The sequence below is a fragment of the Eremothecium cymbalariae genome, chromosome 6 (genome assembly GCF_000235365.1).
Source record: "Eremothecium cymbalariae DBVPG#7215 chromosome 6, complete sequence".
NCBI classification, from domain to species: Eukaryota; Fungi; Ascomycota; class Saccharomycetes; order Saccharomycetales; family Saccharomycetaceae; genus Eremothecium; species Eremothecium cymbalariae.
Window position 1 is genome coordinate 4,666 of NC_016454.1, and position 21,715 is coordinate 26,380.

At 39.5% G+C, this 21,715-nt stretch overlaps 12 protein-coding genes across 12 annotated transcripts; 7 read left to right on the plus strand and 5 right to left on the minus strand.

Annotated features, from left to right (window-relative positions):
- Positions 1-206: 206 nt before the first annotated feature.
- HXK2 (hexokinase 2) lies at positions 207-1,667 on the plus strand (the record flags this gene model as incomplete). Its single annotated transcript, XM_003647178.1, has 1 exon — positions 207-1,667. One exon carries the CDS (start codon positions 207-209, stop codon positions 1,665-1,667), a length of 1,461 nt encoding a protein of 486 aa, XP_003647226.1.
- Positions 1,668-1,919: 252 nt separating this feature from the next.
- On the minus strand, positions 1,920-2,738 carry RPN12 (proteasome regulatory particle lid subunit RPN12; the record flags this gene model as incomplete). Its single annotated transcript, XM_003647179.1, has 1 exon — positions 1,920-2,738. One exon carries the CDS (start codon positions 2,736-2,738, stop codon positions 1,920-1,922), a length of 819 nt encoding a protein of 272 aa, XP_003647227.1.
- A 212-nt stretch (positions 2,739-2,950) lies between these two features.
- On the minus strand, positions 2,951-4,717 carry RTG2 (Rtg2p; the record flags this gene model as incomplete). The annotated part of the gene is made up of 1 exon (XM_003647180.1): positions 2,951-4,717. One exon carries the CDS (start codon positions 4,715-4,717, stop codon positions 2,951-2,953), a length of 1,767 nt encoding a protein of 588 aa, XP_003647228.1.
- A 196-nt stretch (positions 4,718-4,913) lies between these two features.
- Positions 4,914-8,132, minus strand: HFM1 (DNA helicase; the record flags this gene model as incomplete). The annotated part of the gene is made up of 1 exon (XM_003647181.1): positions 4,914-8,132. The coding sequence occupies one exon, from the start codon at positions 8,130-8,132 to the stop codon at positions 4,914-4,916; it is 3,219 nt and encodes a 1,072-aa protein (XP_003647229.1).
- Positions 8,133-8,905: 773 nt separating this feature from the next.
- On the plus strand, positions 8,906-9,769 carry RMR1 (Rmr1p; the record flags this gene model as incomplete). Its single annotated transcript, XM_003647182.1, has 1 exon — positions 8,906-9,769. One exon carries the CDS (start codon positions 8,906-8,908, stop codon positions 9,767-9,769), a length of 864 nt encoding a protein of 287 aa, XP_003647230.1.
- A 355-nt stretch (positions 9,770-10,124) lies between these two features.
- Positions 10,125-12,284, plus strand: ZIP2 (Zip2p; the record flags this gene model as incomplete). Its single annotated transcript, XM_003647183.1, has 1 exon — positions 10,125-12,284. One exon carries the CDS (start codon positions 10,125-10,127, stop codon positions 12,282-12,284), a length of 2,160 nt encoding a protein of 719 aa, XP_003647231.1.
- A 160-nt stretch (positions 12,285-12,444) lies between these two features.
- On the plus strand, positions 12,445-14,058 carry RET2 (coatomer subunit delta; the record flags this gene model as incomplete). Its single annotated transcript, XM_003647184.1, has 1 exon — positions 12,445-14,058. The coding sequence occupies one exon, from the start codon at positions 12,445-12,447 to the stop codon at positions 14,056-14,058; it is 1,614 nt and encodes a 537-aa protein (XP_003647232.1).
- A 355-nt stretch (positions 14,059-14,413) lies between these two features.
- PRE4 (proteasome core particle subunit beta 7) lies at positions 14,414-15,214 on the plus strand (the record flags this gene model as incomplete). Its single annotated transcript, XM_003647185.1, has 1 exon — positions 14,414-15,214. One exon carries the CDS (start codon positions 14,414-14,416, stop codon positions 15,212-15,214), a length of 801 nt encoding a protein of 266 aa, XP_003647233.1.
- A 619-nt stretch (positions 15,215-15,833) lies between these two features.
- On the plus strand, positions 15,834-16,931 carry PDE1 (3',5'-cyclic-nucleotide phosphodiesterase PDE1; the record flags this gene model as incomplete). Its single annotated transcript, XM_003647186.1, has 1 exon — positions 15,834-16,931. The coding sequence occupies one exon, from the start codon at positions 15,834-15,836 to the stop codon at positions 16,929-16,931; it is 1,098 nt and encodes a 365-aa protein (XP_003647234.1).
- A 320-nt stretch (positions 16,932-17,251) lies between these two features.
- Positions 17,252-17,608, minus strand: KGD4 (alpha-ketoglutarate dehydrogenase subunit KGD4; the record flags this gene model as incomplete). The annotated part of the gene is made up of 1 exon (XM_003647187.1): positions 17,252-17,608. The coding sequence occupies one exon, from the start codon at positions 17,606-17,608 to the stop codon at positions 17,252-17,254; it is 357 nt and encodes a 118-aa protein (XP_003647235.1).
- Positions 17,609-18,614: 1,006 nt separating this feature from the next.
- On the plus strand, positions 18,615-19,925 carry RNR4 (ribonucleotide-diphosphate reductase subunit RNR4; the record flags this gene model as incomplete). The annotated part of the gene is made up of 1 exon (XM_003647188.1): positions 18,615-19,925. One exon carries the CDS (start codon positions 18,615-18,617, stop codon positions 19,923-19,925), a length of 1,311 nt encoding a protein of 436 aa, XP_003647236.1.
- Positions 19,926-20,236: 311 nt separating this feature from the next.
- Positions 20,237-21,202, minus strand: THI4 (thiamine thiazole synthase; the record flags this gene model as incomplete). The annotated part of the gene is made up of 1 exon (XM_003647189.1): positions 20,237-21,202. The coding sequence occupies one exon, from the start codon at positions 21,200-21,202 to the stop codon at positions 20,237-20,239; it is 966 nt and encodes a 321-aa protein (XP_003647237.1).
- Positions 21,203-21,715: the final 513 nt, after the last annotated feature.

The following is a 21,715-nucleotide window of genomic DNA, read 5'->3' on the forward strand; positions in this document are numbered from 1 at the left end:
TTTTTAATTAGCTGGGGAAAGGTGCCCAAAAACTATAAAAGGAGATCAAGCTAATCTTTTTTTGTTCTATTTGGGATTACCAGGCACTTCTATCTAATCTCTTCAACACTCCTCAGTTTTAACTAAGGGTTCTTCAACTGTAGAAAAATAGAATAATTTTTCTGCCACAACAAACATAACTGTTATCATATACACTAAGATTAAAAATGGTTCACTTAGGCCCAAAGAAACCACCAGCCAGAAAAGGTTCCATGGCAGATGTGCCAAGAACCTTGATGGAACAGCTTGCTAACTTTGAACAGCTATTTAGCGTTTCTCCTGAGAGGTTAAGGATTATCACAGATCATTTTGTTGGCGAATTGCAAAAAGGGTTGACTAAGAAGGGCGGCAATATCCCAATGATTCCGGGCTGGGTTATGGACTACCCAACTGGTAAAGAAACTGGTAACTATTTGGCTATCGACTTGGGTGGTACTAATCTGAGGGTAGTTTTGGTTACCCTAGGTGGGAATCACGACTTCGACACCACCCAATCCAAATATAAGATACCATCGCATATCAGAACTACCCAGAACCACGAAGAACTATGGATGTTCGTTGCTGAGAGTTTGAAAGCTTTCCTCGAAGATCAGTTCCCAGATGGTGTGAAGGAAAATTTTCCTCTAGGGTTCACCTTCTCTTACCCTGCCTCTCAGGATAAGATTAATGAGGGTATTTTGCAAAGGTGGACAAAGGGTTTCGATATCCCAAATGTTGAGGGTCAGGATGTTGTGCCAATGTTACAGAAGTGTTTGAATGACATAAATTTACCAATTAAGGTTACCGCGTTGATCAACGATACTATTGGTACCTTGGTTGCGTCTTTGTACACCGATGCTGAAACCAAGATGGGTGTTATCTTTGGTACTGGTGTGAACGGTGCGTACTATGATGTATGTTCTAACATTGAAAAGTTAGAAGGTAGGTTGCCAGGTGATATTCCTGCTGATTCTCCTATGGCGATCAACTGTGAGTATGGTTCTTTTGACAACGAGCACCTTGTGTTGCCAAGAACTAAGTACGATATTCTGGTTGACGAACAGTCCCCAAGACCAGGTCAACAAGCATTTGAGAAGATGACCTCGGGTTATTATTTAGGTGAATTGTTGCGTTTGGTTCTATTGGACGTTTACGCCCAGGGTTTGATATTCCAAGGACAAAATATAACCAAATTAGAAGAGCCATACATTATGGACACATCCTACCCATCCAGAATTGAGGAGGATCCATTTGAGAACTTGGATGATACTGATGACTTGTTCAGGAATGATTTTGGTATCGAAACAACATTGCCAGAACGTAAGCTAATCAGAAGGCTCTCTGAGTACATTGGTGTAAGAGCTGCCAGATTGAGTGTCTGTGGTATAGCTGCTATCTGCAAGAAGAGAGGTTATGAGACTGCTCACATTGCTGCTGACGGTTCTGTTTACAACAAGTATCCTGATTTCAGGAACAGAGCAATGAGTGGGTTGAGAGATATTTACGACTGGCCTCTGTCTGCGACGAACGATTATCCAATCACTCTTGTCGCTGCGGAGGATGGTTCTGGTGCCGGTGCCGCAATTATTGCTGCTTTGACACAAAAGAGATTGGCAGAAGGCAAGTCTGTTGGTGTTATGGACCACTAAATAGGTCTATTAATGTTTTAATGACTAGTTTATTTTCTCTAAAGAATAAATATTAGAAAATATACTTTTGATGTTACTACCTTCCGTGAAAACATGCATATCCGCATGTCTATCGGCGTGGCTGGGTCAGTCTGCCCGTCTGATCCTTTTCGACTTATATAATGACTGAGATGCATTTACAAAAGATGTTTGTTGCACATTTATCGTTCTCACACTTGAAGGCTTTAAATACCGCGTGTATATTATTAAGCACTATATAATACTTTCCAAGTTGATAGCATAATCCAACGCCTTCGAAACAATACTAGTTTTTGCCCGTTTGTCAACTACATCATCTTCATCAAATATAACGCTCCCATTGGTCACATTCCAGCCTCTAGCTTTAGCAAATGACTCTGTCTGTTTTTCACTCTTAAACAAAAGTAATGCCTTAACGTTGAAAAGTGGTAATTTTGTATATGCTACTTCAGTGTTGCGTGCAATAGAGTCCCTAATCGCGTTCATTAAGGTCTCATCAAAGATGTTGAACTCATCTATCTTATCGGCGTCTTTACTATTCTGCAGCATATCCCATGCCTTCTGATACGAACCCTCCATTAGCAATTTTTCCAATTTAATAGGATAGGATAGGTACGTATTTTCTTCTAAATTTCCAAGGTTTCTCTTGCTTAAAAACTCTAGTTCGCTGTGGAATCTAGTTACATCGCCTTGTGATAGCAGGATCAACAAATACAAACTGATTAACTTCTTCTTGTTCTCAGATTCGCTTAAATTGTGACCTTCCGTTGCCCCAAAATAAAATGCACGTAACTGAGCATAATAGTTCTCAAAATTAGTGAAATCAAGTAAATTGATAGAACTTAAAGCACCAATTTCTAATATTTTCTTTGAAACTTCCAGGTCGTTTATATAGGCTGTGTTTCCTGATGAAATTGCATCCAAATCGGGCACTAATAGCTTTGATTTAATCAACTCAATTTTAATGGGGGCCAATAGTTTTGCACAGCTGGAATAGTCCTTCGATTGAAAAGCTGCTTTCAAGCCCTTTACAAGTTCAGGTAGAGTCACCATTAGATAGGTTGGTGTTCAACTGTCCTAAAAGTAACTACAATTGTCTATATTTCCTAGTCTGTTTTAGGTGGCAAATTTCCTTAAACTCATTATCACGATCTGTTTCGTGCATCATGATATATAATAAACGTACCTTGAATTTAACCCACGGAGCGTTACATGATTTAATGTCTTCCAAGGGCTGTTGATAATAATAAGATATTATAAAGATACTACAGATCTTCTAAAAATTGTACTTCAATCTTAACCTTTTCAGAGCTACCTCTAGAAAGTTTTCGGATCTTTTTTTGCAATGTAATGATTCGTTGCCTCACTGAAGCACTAGTTTTTAGGTCATCCCTACTAATTTTCACCAGCACTTCAAAGACACGCTTATCAGATGACTGATTGTTAACCCCACATGATGTATTGTCATTAACCGAGAGATTCTGCATCTCCTTTTCCGTTCTTTCTTTCGTTACAATATTAAAGTCAAAGACGCCTCCTCTTATATTACCACCGGGGTGCACACCACAAATAACATACATAATAGTTCCAATATATTTTGTCCACCAAATAGTTCTCTCGCGATCCAACTTGCTGCAATCTCTCATTACTAAATCTTCTAATGCCTTCATATATGTCTCTTCTGGTTTAGGCAGGTCACCTCCCCATCTGTTACACAGGGCAATGCCAATTAGAGCCCGTATCCGATGGGACAGGCCGTGGCATCCTGCAATAATCCCTGAAGTAGCTACATGAAGGGCAGCAGTAGGTTGTAGTTCTTTCGGATATGAAGCGTGAACAAAAGCCAAATTACACAAAGCTGGCGCTACCCGTTCGTAGACAATTTTTGGGACTTCTTTTCCTGGAAGCGCAGACCTTAATAAGGATAAATATTTTGAGGCTAGCAAAGGTGCATAAGGCCTCGAAGCAATAAGCAGAGGGTCTTGAGCTCTTACATCACGAGGCACAATAGAATACAATATGCCCTCTCTGACACCACCTTCGCTGAAATGAACATATTTTATTTTGGGTATCGATTCAAACACTGCACTCATTAGCAACCCCACAGCAGGTAGCTGCATAGCTCTTTTGTCAGAAATCTTAAATATTTTGGCGTCTTTCTTTTGACCAGGCACCCTCCCCTTGAGCAATAGATAATCAGCCATTGCTGTAAATTCTTCCGATGAACATGTAAAACCAGTGATAATAGTTTGAATCGGATACTCCTTAGTTTGCGATAATAATAAATGGCCAATCCCTCTTAAGCCACCCCCACATCCAAACAAATCAAACCCCCCCTTGTACTCTGCTTCAGCGATCATTTCGTCTGGTATCTGAATTTTTAAAATAGCAGCTTTAAAAGCTGCCTGGATTTCCATAAATAAATCACGCTTGTTTTCAAACTTAATTCTTCTAGCCAATGCACCCGCACCATAAGGTAACGAAACAGGTGTGGGTGACTGTTTGACTTCCCCATTTTCACATTTGATCCATGATATTTGAACACTGCCACCACCTAAATCCATATATAACCCTGAAACAACGTTGAAAGAGGAAAACACACCGAAGGCACCAATTTTGCACTCCTCTTCCCTTGATAGTAACTCTACTTCCCATCCAGTAGATTCATAAATAGCATCTGTAAACTCCTTGGAATTAATTGCTTCTCTAGTGGCTTCGGTAGCAACCACACGTACACCTTTCTCAGGAACTCCGAAGTCATCACAGATAAACTTAAATCTTTTCATTGCGGCAGCAACGTCATTGATTGTTTCCAACGGAATTGGATTCTTCTCTGGGGAGTTATTAGAATATTGAACATCAAATAAGGAGATACAGATACGATCCTTGAAAACGCATGGTAGTATACGAGCATGATGTGAGGCTTTCGATGATATGCTAAAACGTATTGCATTAGAACCTATATCTACCACACCGCACAAGTTCCTAGACACCACTTCTGCCTCATTATCACCATCCACAATAGCTGACATAACTCACAGTAAACAATCTGATTGATAAGCAAACTGTAATATAAGAACACGTTGGGTTATTGATCTTGAACACTTAATCCGAAGTAAGAAGACGAAAAACATGCACCGCAGGCATCTTCTTTCTCCTATATTATTAGGTATGCAATCTGAGTCGCTTGTACGGAGAAAAATAGTAATACACCGTATTTGATGATAGTTAAACAGCTAATTCGATGTCGGAGCCAAGGAAATCTAAAATGTGTTCATCGTTCAGATCGTCTGTGTCAGATTCTTTGGAAGCAATTGATTCCTCAGGCTCATCTCGTCCTTTTAGAGGCACGGATTGTAGTTCACATTCAGAAGGAACACAATTTTTCGAGGATTTCTCCTGTAGCTGTGGAGGAGAAGGATGTTCTATCTTTACCTTATGGAAATTGGTCTCTTTAGCTTCTGAATTTGAAACTTCAAGCTTCTTCATATTGTATTTTGATGCAAGCAGTGCAACAGACTTCGGTGTTCCAATACTATAGTCTGCATCAGTTACAGAGTCAACTCTTGGAGATGAAGAAAATGACAAGTCCAATTGTTTATCCTTGGTATGGTCGTTCTGCGACTCCTCCGAACGGACGGTAATTTCGTAAGAAGTATCTTTGGAGATTTCTGCAAATTGAATATTTGGTCCAGTTATTACTGAACTATGAGTAGTGCGGGGTTTACCAGTGGATTTATTTACAGAAATCTTTTGCTTAGAGTTTTTATTATCCTTTATCATAGAAGCTGGGATCCCTTCTTTGCAGCATAAATGACGACATGAAGCCTTGTTCTTACAGGTATGATTACATTCATAGTTTCCGTTAGCAATCTGTCTCCTCTGTATATGCGTCACTGTCTCTTGTTTAGTATCTTCCACATAACTTAATATGTCATCGTCAGATAAATCGAAGTTATTGAAATCTGAAATAGTCAGAGGAGACTCCTTAGTTGGTTGAACTCTATCCGCTCCTGGCAGCACGGCGGCTAAGTTAGGAGGTAAATCCTTGGCTAAAAATTGGACGCTAGCATTAATTCCAGCGACATTTTCGCATGAAATAGTGAATTCTACAATATCTTTTATGGAAGCGATACCAGCAGAAACTCGGAACTTTTTTGAGCACGTCATTTTCTGTAATGAAATCCGCCTGAAGTCCAACAGTTCACCTGATGTCTTCAGTGTGAGGACAACTAAGGATAAATTTTGACCGTGCCATACAGAAGTTTTAAATTCTGCCCCAACTTCTATTTTAAAACATACGTCTATAACATTGCCTTGGTATTTAAAGTCCTCGGCACTGAATTCAATATGTAATTTTGGAAGCATTTCTAGATCTTTTTTAACCTTTAATCCTCCACCCATTCGTAAATTCAAAATACTTTCTATCTGAATGTCTGATATATTGGCCAAATCCTGTAAACTATTTACATTTCTCTGAACAAATTTCCTCACTGATATAAGACCAATATTATTCAATTGGCGAAGTACCATAGGCGAATCCTCCCATCCTTTAGCATTCACACTGCGAAGTAAAAATAATGTATTTTTCAAAGATATTCCGTCACCTTTTTCAATAAAACAGTCCACCATGCATTTCAAGATCCGGTGACAGTGGCGAAATACAAGCATCCTTTCTTGTATCAGGGTTTGGTGGTGTTTGATAGCATCTCTGTAGGTTGGGAATTCTAAACCACAAAGTTCATATTGTACCAAAAGTGATACTTTCTGCTGGCGAGTATCAATAACTTGGCTGTTGTTTTTTGTGTCTATATAGGGATATCTCATCAAAGGTGACATATTGATTTCACGATATAACTTCTTCTCGCTGTGCTTCACACGGATTTGTTCAAATTCTTGGGATTCACAAAGAAGCTTTAGTATCATGTTAACTGATTGGCAAGGTGGTGTATTGACAAAACGCTTTATTGTTTCAAACAATATATAATGTCTTGTCATTGCTTTCCCATACGGTGTTGCATCATAGAAACCATTTGACATATAGATAACTTGATTTTGTAATAAGGTCTTCAATAATTTATCACAAAAATCCTCCAAACTTCTATCCATATTTGACCCATGTGCTATATATGACCTTATCTCTTTATAAGCTGTTGGGTTTTTCTTGAACCTGATATATAGAAATGTATTCTTAAGCCATTCAACAGCAGTCTGGGTTGATGTGACTGATTTAAGAGACACCTCTGCAGCTAAATGCTCCACCAAGTTTACATGCAAACAGCTTTCTAATTGTTCAGTACCATTTACCAACATTTCATACCTCTCTTTATATTCTGAGCTGGTCATAATTACCGCACATCCTTTTTTCTCGAACTTTGGCCTTCCTGCCCTGCCAATCATTTGGAGAATATCTAATTCAGAATATTCTTGTGAAATATTAGCTTGCCACATCTTTGTGCCCTTAATAACGACTAGATAGGCAGGCAAATTCACTCCAACAGCCAATGTGGAAGTAGAACATAAAATTTTAATTGTACCATTTAGAAAGCTCTTCTCAATTGTATTTCTGTCATCAAGAGATAAGCCTGCATGATGGAACGCAATTCCATAAGAAGAAATATCCCTCAGCTGCTTATCTTGTAAGTCGACTGTCTTATATCTATTCACTGAAGCCAAAATTAAATTTCGATTCTGAGACAAATATTTCGCAGTTGATACTGTAGAGTTCCTAGTAGGACAGAATACCAACACAGGCTTTTGGATTGAATGCTTGTTTATTATTTCAATTAATTTGGAATTATACATGGAATCAAGCTGGAAGTCATTTTTAGTACTAGATGGATATCCGTAAACAAATTTCTCTAGCATTACCTGCCGATAACTATCATCAAATATTAAGGTCTCGGCAGGGCTGTTGTTGCTCCCAGACTTTAGCCATTCTGATATATCAAGAGCGTTAGGAACGGTAGCACTAACTGCAATTATCCTGATATCATTGCACATAGTATTCATCCGTGTTAACACCACTTCAAGAGTGGAACCCCTTTGATCCCGTAAGATATGGATCTCATCTACCATAATTAGACGGATCAACCTGAAAAGTCTTTCATAATCGTTCCATTTCCTAGTCAATAGATCCCATTTTTCTGGAGTTGTGATTATGATATTTGATGTTCGAACCTTATCAGCTTCCAAGTACGAGGTGTCACTGGTTAGCATGCCAACGGAAAGATTCAAAAACGTGCTGCCCCAGTCTTGGTACTTTTCACTACACAGTGATTTTGTAGGGGCCATATATAATATTTTGAGGTTCTTGGGATCATTAGAGGTTTTTAGCAGATTTAAAATTGCTAGTTCAAATAATACAGTTTTTCCTGATCCAGTTGGTGAACTTATAAGACAATTTGAATTGGTCTCAAACAACGTATGGAACGCCTCTGATTGCATTCTATTGAACTTATCAAACTTGAAAACTGATTGAAAAGAGTCGGGCAAAGTGCTCACAGGGAGCAGATTCGAGTTTTTTTGTTCTATAACACGGTTGGGTTTCCGGCGTTTAACAATTGGCTTATGTCGCTTAGGGTTAGAGTAGTTGAATTGAAATGAAGTGTCTTCACTACTATGACTGTCAACTGGGCCATAGTCAAAGACGGTATCCGATACTTCAACCCTATTATCGGTGAATACTCCTAAGTCATCTTCGTCATCATCCAATATCCTATTGTTTATAATTCCAAAGTTAAACCGTGGGCGGCTAGGATCCTTGATAGATTTATCACTAATTCTTGGAGTGGAGGTGGAATTAATTTCCTCTAATATAAGGAGATGTTAGTTTACTTGGTCCTTGGTAACTATAATGTTATGCTTAGAATAGGATTGAGGGTATCTGATACAGCATACACGCCGTATAGAGGATCTTGTTAAGTACCGTTTGGCGCATCTGCTTCATTGTTTAAAGGGATGATATTTCTTGATGACTGGAACAAAAGACTGCGGCTAACACCATCATCAAACTTAAACCTATCTGAGTTCATTCTCGATTTAGGTTTTTACATATACCGTTAACTTGTTTTAAATTTAGTGTGAAGTTTCTTCAATAGTGTGGCAAATCCCCCGATAAACAAACTTCCGGAAGATTCACGTAAACACAGGTAGAAAAACAAATGAAATTTACAACTAGCACAGCTAATACAAAAAAGACTAGTCTATAGAGGTGAGTAATGACTGAAGATAACCAGCTGTCATCTGGTTCAGAAAATATTACTCAGTCTCAATTAGCTGAGGATGGAACTGCCGAGATCGATGAGCGTGGAAATAAATTATTCATAGAAAAAGATGTCGACGTTGAACTAAATGACGTCGAGGAGGCAGCGGATATATCCCTATGGGGAGCGAACAGTGACTCAGCAGTTGCCCTTGTTTCAGATACTGATGTTCAAGAAGTGGCAAAGCAGCTGCTATCATCTAAAGCACCAAAAATTACCATGGAATATCGAGGTATCATATACAATCTTTTTGGGAATTACAATAGGGAGAAGGATAGCGATATTGAAAGTGATCCCCCGAATGAATATATCCTCGAAAATACGATGGATATGCATAAAGGGTTTAATCAACTTATTTCATCCATAAGAGAGTTTTTACAGGAAAGTTTTGGAACATTGGAATTTGCAACGAAGGAGATACAAATTAATTTTCCTGATTTAGAGCTGTGTGTAAGTGAAGACAATGCTTATACTAAAAACATAACCATGAATGATATTGTTTCAATATTTAAGATTCTGCGGGAAAATTCATTCAAGAGGGGGGAATCGGAAGTTCCTTCCCACATTCATACTATTATTTCACTAAGCCCCAGATTCGTATCCAAATACAACGATTTAGTGGAACTAGTGGATAATAACGCTAGTTTCGCCCATGTTAAGGGGTTCTCAAATGACCAACAACACCCATTGGTTTTAGATGGTAATGAAAATGAACCTGCAAAGTGCCCAGAAGTAGTCCTAATGTCATCTTCTGGTGGAGATGAATCAGAAGAGTTACTAGAAATAGAGGATGAGCCTGTGGCAGATCGAAAGGATTAACTAAACTGAAAATAAAATGGGGTCTTCTAGTTTTATAACTACTTTATATCAATTAAATTTTATAGCGCATTGTAATATTAATTACCATTGACATTAGTTTAAAAAAAGAATATGTTAGAGTAGAGTTAGAGTACTAAGATATCATAATCAAGTAGAGGAAGCTACTCTCGTAGTTTTCGAATGTGAGATGCTCTGTTTGCTTTTGAATACTTCACACTTTTTATCTAACAAAAGAACGTTGGGATACGAAAAAACAAAAATATTTGACGTGTTTTCAGACAAAATGTAACTTTTAGAATACAAAATAATATCCGGAGTTCACACTAGTCATCGAACCTAATCGACTTAATTTCGGATGGGAGACTTTACATGGGATGATACATTAGCTACATATAATCCAACGTTGGAATTTTGGGCGACAGAAACACTTTTTCAACCGTGCACTTGCTTCGGCGGCTATGCACGGCCATCAGAAGCCCAAAAAATTTTGAAGGAGAACTTACTACTAAACAAGCGCTCTAGGCAATGGTTAGCAAGATGTTCTAAAGCTAGCTCTGATGTGGAATTCAAGAGACTTCGTTCAGAGTTGAGAAACACACCTGAGCAGTTTTTAAAATACTTTATTATAGTTGATGATTTCTGCAGCGTCCAGAATACAACTGGTATACTGTCATTAGTTAGAAGAGAAGCTGTGCATAATGTGCTGAAACTTGAGAAGTGGGTCAATGATGGCAGATTAGACACTGATTTTACCTCCTTCTTTAACCAGAAGGAAAAGATCAGTATTGATAAGGATGGGTTGGCTCTTCTTTCTTCTATAAAATTTACCGAAGAGACACAGAATCTAGAATGGAAACCACTTAGTGCCTCAAAGACACTAATTACAAAATTTAGTATTGAACGTGGCCTAAGATGTAGGAGCAAGATCTTCTCAAACAAAGCTGTGGATTTTAAACCAATGCCCAATAAAATTGACAGACAAATAGAGGAAATTTATGATGAAAAACTCTCCAGGTCAGTGTATTTTTTTATGGAAGGAGAAAATGGTATCAAATTCAAAAAACTGCACCAGTGTAGATTCTACAAGTATTTGATCGATCAAAAATTGACTAAGCTGGGTAGCAATGCCCAGAATATAAATCGATCCGCTCAGATGTATAATATGATAGAGAATTGGTCAGTCACAAATCCATCAACAAATAAAGTTCTAGTGAGACTTGAAGCTCAATGTAAAGAAGAAAGTTTCAGCAACGTGATCTTCTATAAAGTGAAACAACCCCACATCAAAAGAAAAACGACAAATACAAGGGACCCTTCTCTTTTGTTCCGTAGTGTAAAGTGGAGATTATATGATGGAATATTAAAGGCTATGAAGTGGGATCCATTCCAGCATGCAAAGCATATGAACATCTCTGAAATATTAGATTCCGAACCAGTTGAAAATGTACCCATAAATGTCCCAGTTAGCAAATTTACATTTAACAAGATAAGGTATAATTCAATTGAATTCTTGAGCACAATTTGCGAAAGCAAAACCACAAGAAGCCCCATAGGAGATGCAGTAGCTAACAATACTATGCAAGGAGTTGAAGACGAAGATTCTGTAGAAGGGACAAACCCCCAAGATAGCTCATCCTCTATCAATTTATCTATGGCATCAATTCTTCCAGCAAAACGAAGCTTTATCGATGATAATTTGAAAAGTCTAATCGAAAAGCGAAGATCTAAATCTCAGTCTACGCCAAACTCAACAATAAACATTCCATCTATGGAACTATTAGGTATCACCACAAACCATAAAGAAAATGAAACTGTCAGAAGTAACGTCAGTCTTTCAAGTCCTACAAAAAATAGAAGATTGGACAAGGCTCCATCCATTGAATATAACCCTGAGTTAAATGGAAAATGCATTTTATTGAATTGGCATAAGGTCAATGAAAACTACCAGCTTCTTCAACACTTATCAAAGTTTAGCGAATTCACCATCATTGAACGTGAACTACCATACGGTTGTGACTTTATACTCAGCAGCTCTGTATGCATTGTGAGGATCCAAATACAGAAATTTTTCCAGGTTACAAATGAAAATGAACTCTTCTATGCGTCAACTCTTGCAGAATTACATCAAAAATTTACCAACGTGATAGCATTAGTAGAGTATACAGAAACAATTGCAGAAGTGGATTCTGATTTATTTTTTAAAGTGCAACTCATGTTACAAGTTTCTGGAATTCAATGCTTCATGGTAAATGATGTACGTATCATAGCTCAATGGATCCTAGATTTGGCTGTTGACAGCCCTTTGTATGATGAGAGCTTCGATGACATATCTGATGACGAAAGAATCCTCATAAATTTGGGTATTAACCTATTTGCCGCAAAAGAAATATGTGCCAAATGTACATCATATCAGTTTCTCACAATGACAGCAACTGATAGGTATCGAAGCTTCTATCATCTCCTCACTGAGGACCATTTAAATCTGGTGACCAGGTTGATGAGCTTATCCTGGTGAGTTTATCAAATATCATGTTGAACGATAAAGTAATACTTTTCCGTTATTGAGCAGGGTTACGTGTTAGAAAATGAATTTGAATTATGTAGAATATTGAGACCGCAAGAGATCTAGGTTGTGTATTAAGAAAAGTGTACAAATTAAAGTCTATTTTAGTATTATGGTTGTTTTAGCCGTATCAATAACCACTAAAAGTGGTAAGCCATTACTCTCAAGGCAATTTAGAGACATCACAAAAGACCGTGTTATGGAATTATTGTCCAACTTTCAGAACCTAGTGGCAAGTTCCTCTAGGGAACACACTTTTGTTGAAGAAGAGCATGTGAGGTACATATATATACCATTTGATGATTACTATATTATTTTAATTACAAATCGTCAATCCAATATCATTCAAGATATGGATACCTTGAACTTATTTTCCCAAACAGTTAATTCTAATCTAAAGGGGTTTAGTGAGGAAGACATGCTGAACAGTGCATTCGATATCCTAGGATCTTTTGATGAGATTATATCTTTGGGCTACAAGGAGAGTTTGTCGTTAAGTCAAATCAACACTTTTTTGTCTATGGAATCTCATGAGGAAAAGATTCAAGAGATTATCGAACGCAACAAAGAATTTGAAGCCGCTGAGGAAAGGAAACGTCGTGAATTGGAGATTTCTAAAAAGGAGTTTGCAAGGAGACAAGGGAAACTTCCACCTAGTTGGAACGATAATATGAAATTCCAAGGTTCTAATATGAGCAATGCGTACAATAGTTACTACAGCAATGCGTCTCCTGCTGCGCAACAATCTTTCAAGCATCTGCAACAACAGCAGCATACAATTGAGGATGGTTCATTTCCTACAAGTCCAGCGGCATCAGCTATTAATACCCCAAGGGGATCCGGCATGAAGTTGACTGGTAAAAGGGGTATAAATGTCCCTGATTTGTCGGCTAAGACCTCAGCTAGTCCATCGAAGCCAGCTGTTAGTATGTTGCAGTCTGATGAGGTAAAAAAGATAAACAATGGCATCTTAGTCAGTGTTAAAGAGACTATTAGTGCAGAAATTTCACGTGATGGATCTGTGACTACGTCGGAGTTGAAAGGTGTCTTAGAGCTTCGTATCAATGACCCAGATCTAGCACGTGCGAGAATACTACTAGACCCCAAGGTCGAAGTTAAGGATAGATCATTCCAGTTCAAAACACACCCAAATGTTGACAAAAATCTGTTTATGTCCTCCAAGATAATTGGATTAAAGGATCCCCAAAAGGCGTTCCCTTCAAACGATCAGAGTTTAGGTGTTCTAAGATGGCGTAAGGTTGGATCTTCTGATGATAACAGTTTAATACCATTAAATGTTTCTACCTGGGTTTCTCCCTCTTCGGATGGCACATTCGATATCACCCTAGAGTATGACATCAACGAAGAATATAACCAGCAATTGAAGGACCTGCGCTTTGTTGTGCCGATATATACTACGAACGCCACTATAAAGGAAGATGCTAATGAAGTTAATGGTTCTATCGAGTCAATTGATGAGGAACATGGTGTTATTATCAGGGTCGATCCTATTGCGCCAGGCGAGTCAGGCGTTGTGGGCTTCACAATTAAAGCCCTGGATGAAGATGCTCTCTTCCCGATGAGTGTGGTATTTAGCAATCCAGACGAAGAGTCCATATTCTCCCAGGTCGCAGTTGCGCAGGTTCAGTCATCAACAGAGGAAGGGAAGCAGTTACCTTTTGATGTAACTTCAACCTTGCGGACCGATGAATACGTTATTGTTTAATATTAGGAAAGTGCTTAAAGTATATAAAATAAAAAAAAGCCGCTGATAATGTATTTACTAGGCTTTTACTGGCGGAAGCTCAAGGAACCTAACCTCTCAAGTTTAGTTTAGCTATGTATGCTAGTTAAAGGACTCTTGATTTTGACTGTATTACATTACGATTACCCGGCCCTTCTCTGATTTATCAACATATCATTCACGTGATATCAAAATGGATATCGCCCTCTTTTCTGGCACCAGCAAACAAGGTCGAATGATTCTACAAAAAGCGCGGCGGCCGTCCTTTTTCGCCACCTTAAATAGTGTGAAGCCCAGTGAAAGCAAGCAGGTACTAGATCAAATAGCTCAATAAACCATGAATCACGATCCTTTCAGCTGGGGTAGACCATCAGACGTTCAATATGGTGCATATGATACGAAAATAGCGAACGCGTCTTCCAATGCATATCCAAGCATGAATACACAGCAACCAATTATTACCGGTACATCAGTAGTTTCAATGAAATATAACAATGGTGTCATTATTGCAGCAGATGGCATGGGTTCCTATGGGTCTTTATTGAGATTTTCAAATGTCAATAGGCTTTTTGTGGTAGGTAACAGCACTGTAGTGGGTATATCTGGCGATATCTCAGATATGCAGTATATCGAACGCCTTTTGGAGGACATGGAAATTGAAAATAACTACGATAACGCATACGCAGAGAGCTCGGAGGCCTTGCTACCCAGCTATGTGTTTGAGTATTTAACATCGTTAATGTACCAAAGAAGGTCCAAGATGGATCCCCTATGGAACGCTATCATTGTTGCCGGTGTCGAGGACGGAAAGCAGTTTTTAAAATACGTTGACTTGAAGGGCGTTAGATACTCTTCTCCCAGTTTGGCAACTGGGTTTGGTGCGCACATGGCGATCCCTCTAATGAGAAAACTTGTAGACAATGACGAAGACGTGAAGCAAATAGATTTAGAAACCGCCAAGAAGGCGATCCTAGATTGTATGAAAGTGCTCTTCTACAGAGATGCCCGCAGCTCTAGGTCATTTTCTTTGGCAGTCATCGATCGTGATTCTGGCGTAGATCTCCAGAAACTTGAAGTGGAAAACATGACGTGGAGCTTTGCTAAAGACATTAAAGGCTACGGAACTCAAAAAGTCTAGGAAAAGGGCCCAATTTTCCGTCTGCGTCTGCCTACTTTTAGAACTTATATGGGAAGTTAGAGATTAGATTACGAAATCGAGAGTTCTCAAGAAGAATACCCAACAACAATAGCAACACCAGTCTCTCTATGTAAGCATGTATATTAAAAATATCTTCACCTTTTATTACACAAAGTGATTTGTCATCTCTAACTGAAAGGATTTTAATGCTGGAATACTTGACCGGCCGGTATGTACAAGAATATCTTTTTAGAAGTGGGTTTATAACCGTTTGAGGATAGAATAAACAAAAACAGGAAGTGGGGCACTTTATGCCGCATGAAACAATGAGACACTAAGACCTCTGGGAAAATCTTGATTCAGATTATATTATATAGTGATTTTCTTTTGAGTCATTATTCATAAATCGTTTTAAAAAGCTGTTTTTGCCCTGAGCGCTTGTGATCATCCTGTTTGTTACGGTTCTTTTCCCTTTGTAAAGGTTCAAACGACAACTAAAAAAAGAATAAGCCTGTATTTCGGTTTTGATATTTTGCTTAGGCTCTCAGAGATAGGTGGGGGAAAAGACTGGGTTGAAAAGGTAGTTTTAGAGCGGTATTTTTCATTCGAAGCATATATTATGGTTGGTTTTGAGCTTACTGTTCTAGGTGGATTTGGCGGACCGTGGGATGGAGGATTGCAGTCGTTTATGCTTAAACCGACAGGGTCGCAGGAATATGGTTATGTGTGTGTGGACGCGGGTACAGGGTTGAAGGAGTTGATTAGATTGGCGGCCACGCGTGGCATTGGCGGCAAAGGTATGGTGACGAGTTATTATGAGAATGATTATGAACCTGTAGATCGGTTTCATGATTCAAGCTGCAAGATTTTATGTGGCATCGGTACTTTGAGTTCTAAGGCGGCGGACGCATTTGAAGATGGCGATGGTAAGGGCCAACGAAAAGTGTTAACTTCTGTTGAGAAGGGTTTGGAGCTATACCACGAAATTGGGGAAGTGTTTATAACACACTGCCATTTGGATCATATCATGGCGATGGTTGTGAACTCGCCTGTGATTTACGCACATAAGAAGTCAGTATTAGGCTTACCTTTGACGATTGAGGTACTGAAGGAGCATGTGTTTAATGACAAAATATGGCCTAATTTGGTCAGCGGGGATGAGCCTCCATTCAATTTGATTACCTTTAAGCCCTATGAATCTTATATCTGCAATTCGGTGCCACATTGGAACGTCACCTGTTTCCCAGTAAGCCATGGGCTTACTGTTGTAGATCGGAAGCCCTATTATAGCACAGCATACCTGTTCCAGGATGGCAGGGATGGGGACTCATTGCTAGTCTGCGGCGATATGGAGTCAGATAGAATCTCAAACATGAGCCATCTCTCCGAGATCTGGAACTACTTGGCTACAAATATCCCATTTGAAAGGGTCCGCGGGTTGGTTATGGAATGCTCGACAATGGATTTGAAGGACGAATCACATTTATATGGGCATATGTCAACTAGACATGTTATATGGGAGTTGAATCGGTTGAAAAAAGCGTACGGCAAACCATTAGATGGGTTGAATGTCATTGTGACGCATATAAAAATGGAATCTTTGGACAAGGATCCAAGAATTATAATATTAAAAGAACTAAGAGAAAAGAGTATAGAAAAGGGGTTGGGCGCTATTAAATTTTCGGTTGCTATCCAAGGTTACACTCACTTCATATGAACACCAACGACTTGCATTTCCGTCTTTCCACCGCATACATACATAATCTGTAGTGCCTAATAAGTAATAAGCGCTGCGAATGCAAAAATAACGCCTTCAGCTGTTTGGAAGGATATCGCCATTAATAAACGATAATATAAATATGAAAGTATATAGTATTGCACTTCCATATATTTAAAAAAAAACAGATATGATGTAACGCCGAACTTCATTTGTATGATTATGTATCCCTCTGGATGTGTCACATAAATAATATAAACAACGAAGCATGGATTTCCCGCCCCTCCCCTTCCCACCGATCTTCGTCACAGTAACCCCTGTTAATTTATCCCTCCATGATTGATTATATCAATCTCGAGTTCCTCCATGGGCCGCATACGGTACTTTTTAGGTAACTCGAGCAAGGATGACACCTCGTTTTCCTTCAATGGCCTCTGCTTAAACACATACTGGCCCCCGCCACCAGAACCGCCCTTACTCACATAAGGTATAACCTCAAAGGGCGCTTGCTTAGCCAGGAAATCGCGCACAGACAACCACCGATCAGATCCAGGCATCAACCCATCCACAGTGCATGGATGTGGTACCACATTCATAGCACCTATCGCATGCCTCCCACCAACGAACTTAATCATAGGGACGTTCCCCTTAGCAAATGAAACAGCAGAACTACGCATCCCTTCCCCTTTTCCAAACCCCGAAACAGACTTTGCTATACCACTGCTGCCTGACTCTTCAGATCGTTCAATAATAATTTTTTTCAAATCGTCCTTACCGCGTCCCAATGATCCAACTATCTTAGTTGTGCTAACCGGAGACGAGCTTGCTGGCGTAACTAAGTATTTTAATATCGAATTACCGACCTTGTTTAAGAATGACAACGTGACTTAATGACCGAACAAATCCACAAACCAATCTATCTGATTCCCAAATCTACACTCACACACAAATCAACCTGTGATTCAAAGGGTTAGCAAGCTCTTCAAAAAAAGTCCTATTCCTTATCTGTTACAAAACCCATTATATAAACCGCTGTAGGAAGAGTGTGTGCGATCTTATTTTATGCTGTGTGTTGCTGGACTCAAAAAGAGAGGGAGGAGGGCTCTCTGTTCGTCTTTCGGCGTCATTCGGTTCCGATTTCAACCGATTGGCTTCCCGCCTGGCTTATAAAGGTTACCCGGATACGGAACTGTCGATTTCCTGCATGTGGGTTACCCGGTGTAGAGGGTGTCCATCTCGTTCGGCTACCATCGTATAGGCATCGAACGTATGGAAAGCTTATGATAGACATCGCAGAAAGAAGAAGAACATCTCGTATAAGCAAGAATGCGCAAGCTCCGTGGCTCGGATCTCGTTCATTATTCTCTTCTACTTTTTCTCATAGCATTAATGAAAAAAAAATCATGAACGGCTAGCATCTGGGTGGAACACGAAAAGCTTTTAATTCTTTTTTTTCGTGTCCTGTATCTCACTCCTCCTAGGTTTTCGCCATCTCTTATTATAAAAGAACTAGAAGCTTAAAGGTAGCAAATTAGTAAGAGCTCAGGGTTTGGAGTAATAGAGAGATCCAAGCAATAAGTAACAGACTGAAATAAGGGTGCATTTCAGGTTAATCGAGATTGGTTATACAAGATATATAACAGCACGTACAGGTTATCAGAAAATAATACGAAGGTTTTTCAAATGTCAGGAGTGTCAAAAGAGATGGCAGTTCCAAAGGAGACCCCATCGAAGGTTACAGCAAAGGTTCTATCAGGGCTGGATTTGAAGGAGTCAAAGAAGAATCTAGGGCAGGTGCTAGCAAAAGAAAATGGCAAGGAAAATGGCAAGGAAAATGGTAAGGAAAACGGTAAGGAAAACGGTAAGGAAAACGGTAATGATAGTTATAATGGAGAGGGGGAGGAAGAGATAGATTCGGTCAAGTTGAAGCTGTCACAGGCAGCGAAGGAGCACAAAGAGTTTTTGAAATCGCACCAGGTGCAACGTCATAAGTTGAAGGAACTTGAGAAAGACGAGCCATTGCTTATGGAGAACAAGCGGCGTTTTGTGCTGTTTCCTATCAAGTATCATGATATTTGGCAAGCTTACAAGAGGGCCGAGGCTTCTTTCTGGACTGCAGAGGAAATAGACTTGTCCAAAGACATCCATGACTGGAACAACCGGATGACGGATAATGAGAGGTATTTCATTTCGCGGGTCTTGGCGTTCTTTGCAGCATCTGATGGAATTGTAAATGAGAATTTGGTGGAGAACTTTTCTGCTGAGGTACAGGTTCCAGAGGCTAAGTGTTTCTATGGCTTCCAGATAATGATGGAGAACATACACTCCGAGACGTACTCTTTATTGATCGACACGTACATTAAGGACCCCAAGGAATCAGAGTTTTTGTTCAATGCGGTAGAGACGATCCCTGAGATCAAGGAGAAGGCGGAATGGGCGATCAGATGGATCCAGGACGAGGATGCCTTGTTTGGAGAGCGACTCGTTGCTTTTGCTGCCGTAGAGGGTATTTTCTTCTCTGGGTCATTTGCTGCTATTTTCTGGCTAAAGAAGAAGGGATTAATGCCCGGGCTAACATTTTCTAATGAGTTAATTTGCAGAGACGAGGGTTTGCATACTGACTTTGCTTGTTTGCTCTTTGCTCACCTGAGAAACAAACCAGACCCCAAGATAGTAGAAAGGATTATCACAGAAGCGGTGGACATTGAGAAGAGATACTTTATTGATGCCATTCCAGTGGCACTTTTGGGTATGAATGCCGGCTTGATGAGCCAGTATGTAGAGTTTGTTGCTGACAGACTACTAGTAGCATTGGGAAATAGAAAATATTTCAATGTCACAAATCCATTCGATTTCATGGAGAACATCTCCTTAGCTGGTAAGACTAATTTCTTTGAAAAGAGAGTTTCTGATTATCAGAAAGCTGGTGTTATGGCAAAGTCCAGTAAACAAGAGTCTGAAACTGGTGCTTTCACGTTTGACGAAGACTTCTAAACAATTAAACTACCCCGTTAACGCTTATGGAAGTGTTTCTACATAAGCGCTTACATATATGTCAAGTTTTTAAGTTTTTCCAAATAATTACGCTTTAATACCCTTCAAAGAACGAAGAGTGCTATGGTTCACAATGTGTACAGGCACGATGATGACATTGCAATCTACAACAAGGTAAAAATATAAATAACGAAAATAATCATATATCCTCACTGTTTCTTTATTGAACTATTCTGTTATTCATAGCAAAAATACATACTGTTCATGAGTATCTGTAGATAAGGTAAAATATATATGTACCGACTCTAAAATCATTCGGCAAAATGTCTCAAGATTTCCTCCGCTGCTTTAATGCCAGAAACAGCCATCGCTCCAAAAGTAGGTCCCATTCTTGAGACACCCTTCTTAGTTGCGGTTTCCATGCCAGCAAAGTACATGTATCTGGCACCAGCGGTAGACCCAGACTGTTTGACCACGCCTGCCTCTGCACTATTCATGTCTAAGGTTTGCATCCCGCTGATCTTTTGCCTTGAATCTAAAGCGGCAAGTCTCTTAGCACAGAAAGCACCAAAGGGCCCGTCATGGCCTGTTGTTGACAGCACAACACCGTGCTTCTTTGATAAATCTCTCGTTCCATCCTCCTTGTAGCCCTCTAGCTCAATCACATTAGGGTCCATGCACGACTGTAAATCATGGGCCATTGTCACCAAAGTCCAGTTTGTAACCACGCCAGCAATAGTTATCTCACCATTGGCATCTGGCTTGGTAACCAAGTCCTCCACTGCAGTAGCATTGAAGAGCTTGACATTAGGAAACTCCAACACCTTAGATAGCACCGTTGATGTGAAAAGAGCTGCATGCTTCACAACAACGTAGTCCCCCTCATCTTCATAAGAAATCCCCAGATCATTTAAAAATAGATGCGCAGGCTTCCTCATAATCATAGCAGAGAATAACTGCCCACCCAACCATGCACCTCCACCAGGTGCTACGTTGGCTTCAACTATAGCAATCCTCAAGTCAGGTCTGCTTTTGGCAAGAACGTATGCCGCAGATAACCCAGACGAACCTGCACCAACAATTACGACATCGGAAACAGCATACTTGTCCAGGTCTTTGAAGTAACGAGAAGTCATGGCACGGGAGACCGTAGACTCCCTAATAGGCTTAAATTCAAAATCTGACCAATCCTCAGATTTCACAACGTCCGATAAAGCATGACTGATAGTCGTCGAACTAACTGTCAAAGACTGGGTTTCCGTAATAATTTGAGACATTTTTCCTTTAGTTTGGGTACAGATAAAGTGACAAATCGACTATATCCTTGGTGTAGGCTCCTGCTAGATTTATTGGGATCTTTGGATCATCATTTATCAACCACTTCATCATTGTAAGAGGTGGTTTATATATATTTACAACATAATACAATGCGATTAAACGCACTAAATCGCTATCGGATAATCATTGAAAGTCTTGTTACCCATATAATCTGCCATTACGTTTTGTCTGCTTCATATCACTTTCTGGTGCAAATAGCACTAGGGGATATGTATGCGATACAAGTTGTATGCTATTATTGGTTGGTATTCTTTATTTTCCGGCCCACACCTCCATATATTTTAGTATTCATTTATATTTTTAAACAAATATGCAGTACCGATGCTGATGCACAGATTATCATTCTAAATATCTACAAAATTATAGAATCTATTTCACCACCAGGTAGTCATCATGTCTCCAAAAGCATAACAGTGTATAACGACTATGTATCAAGCTGCTCAACATGAGGG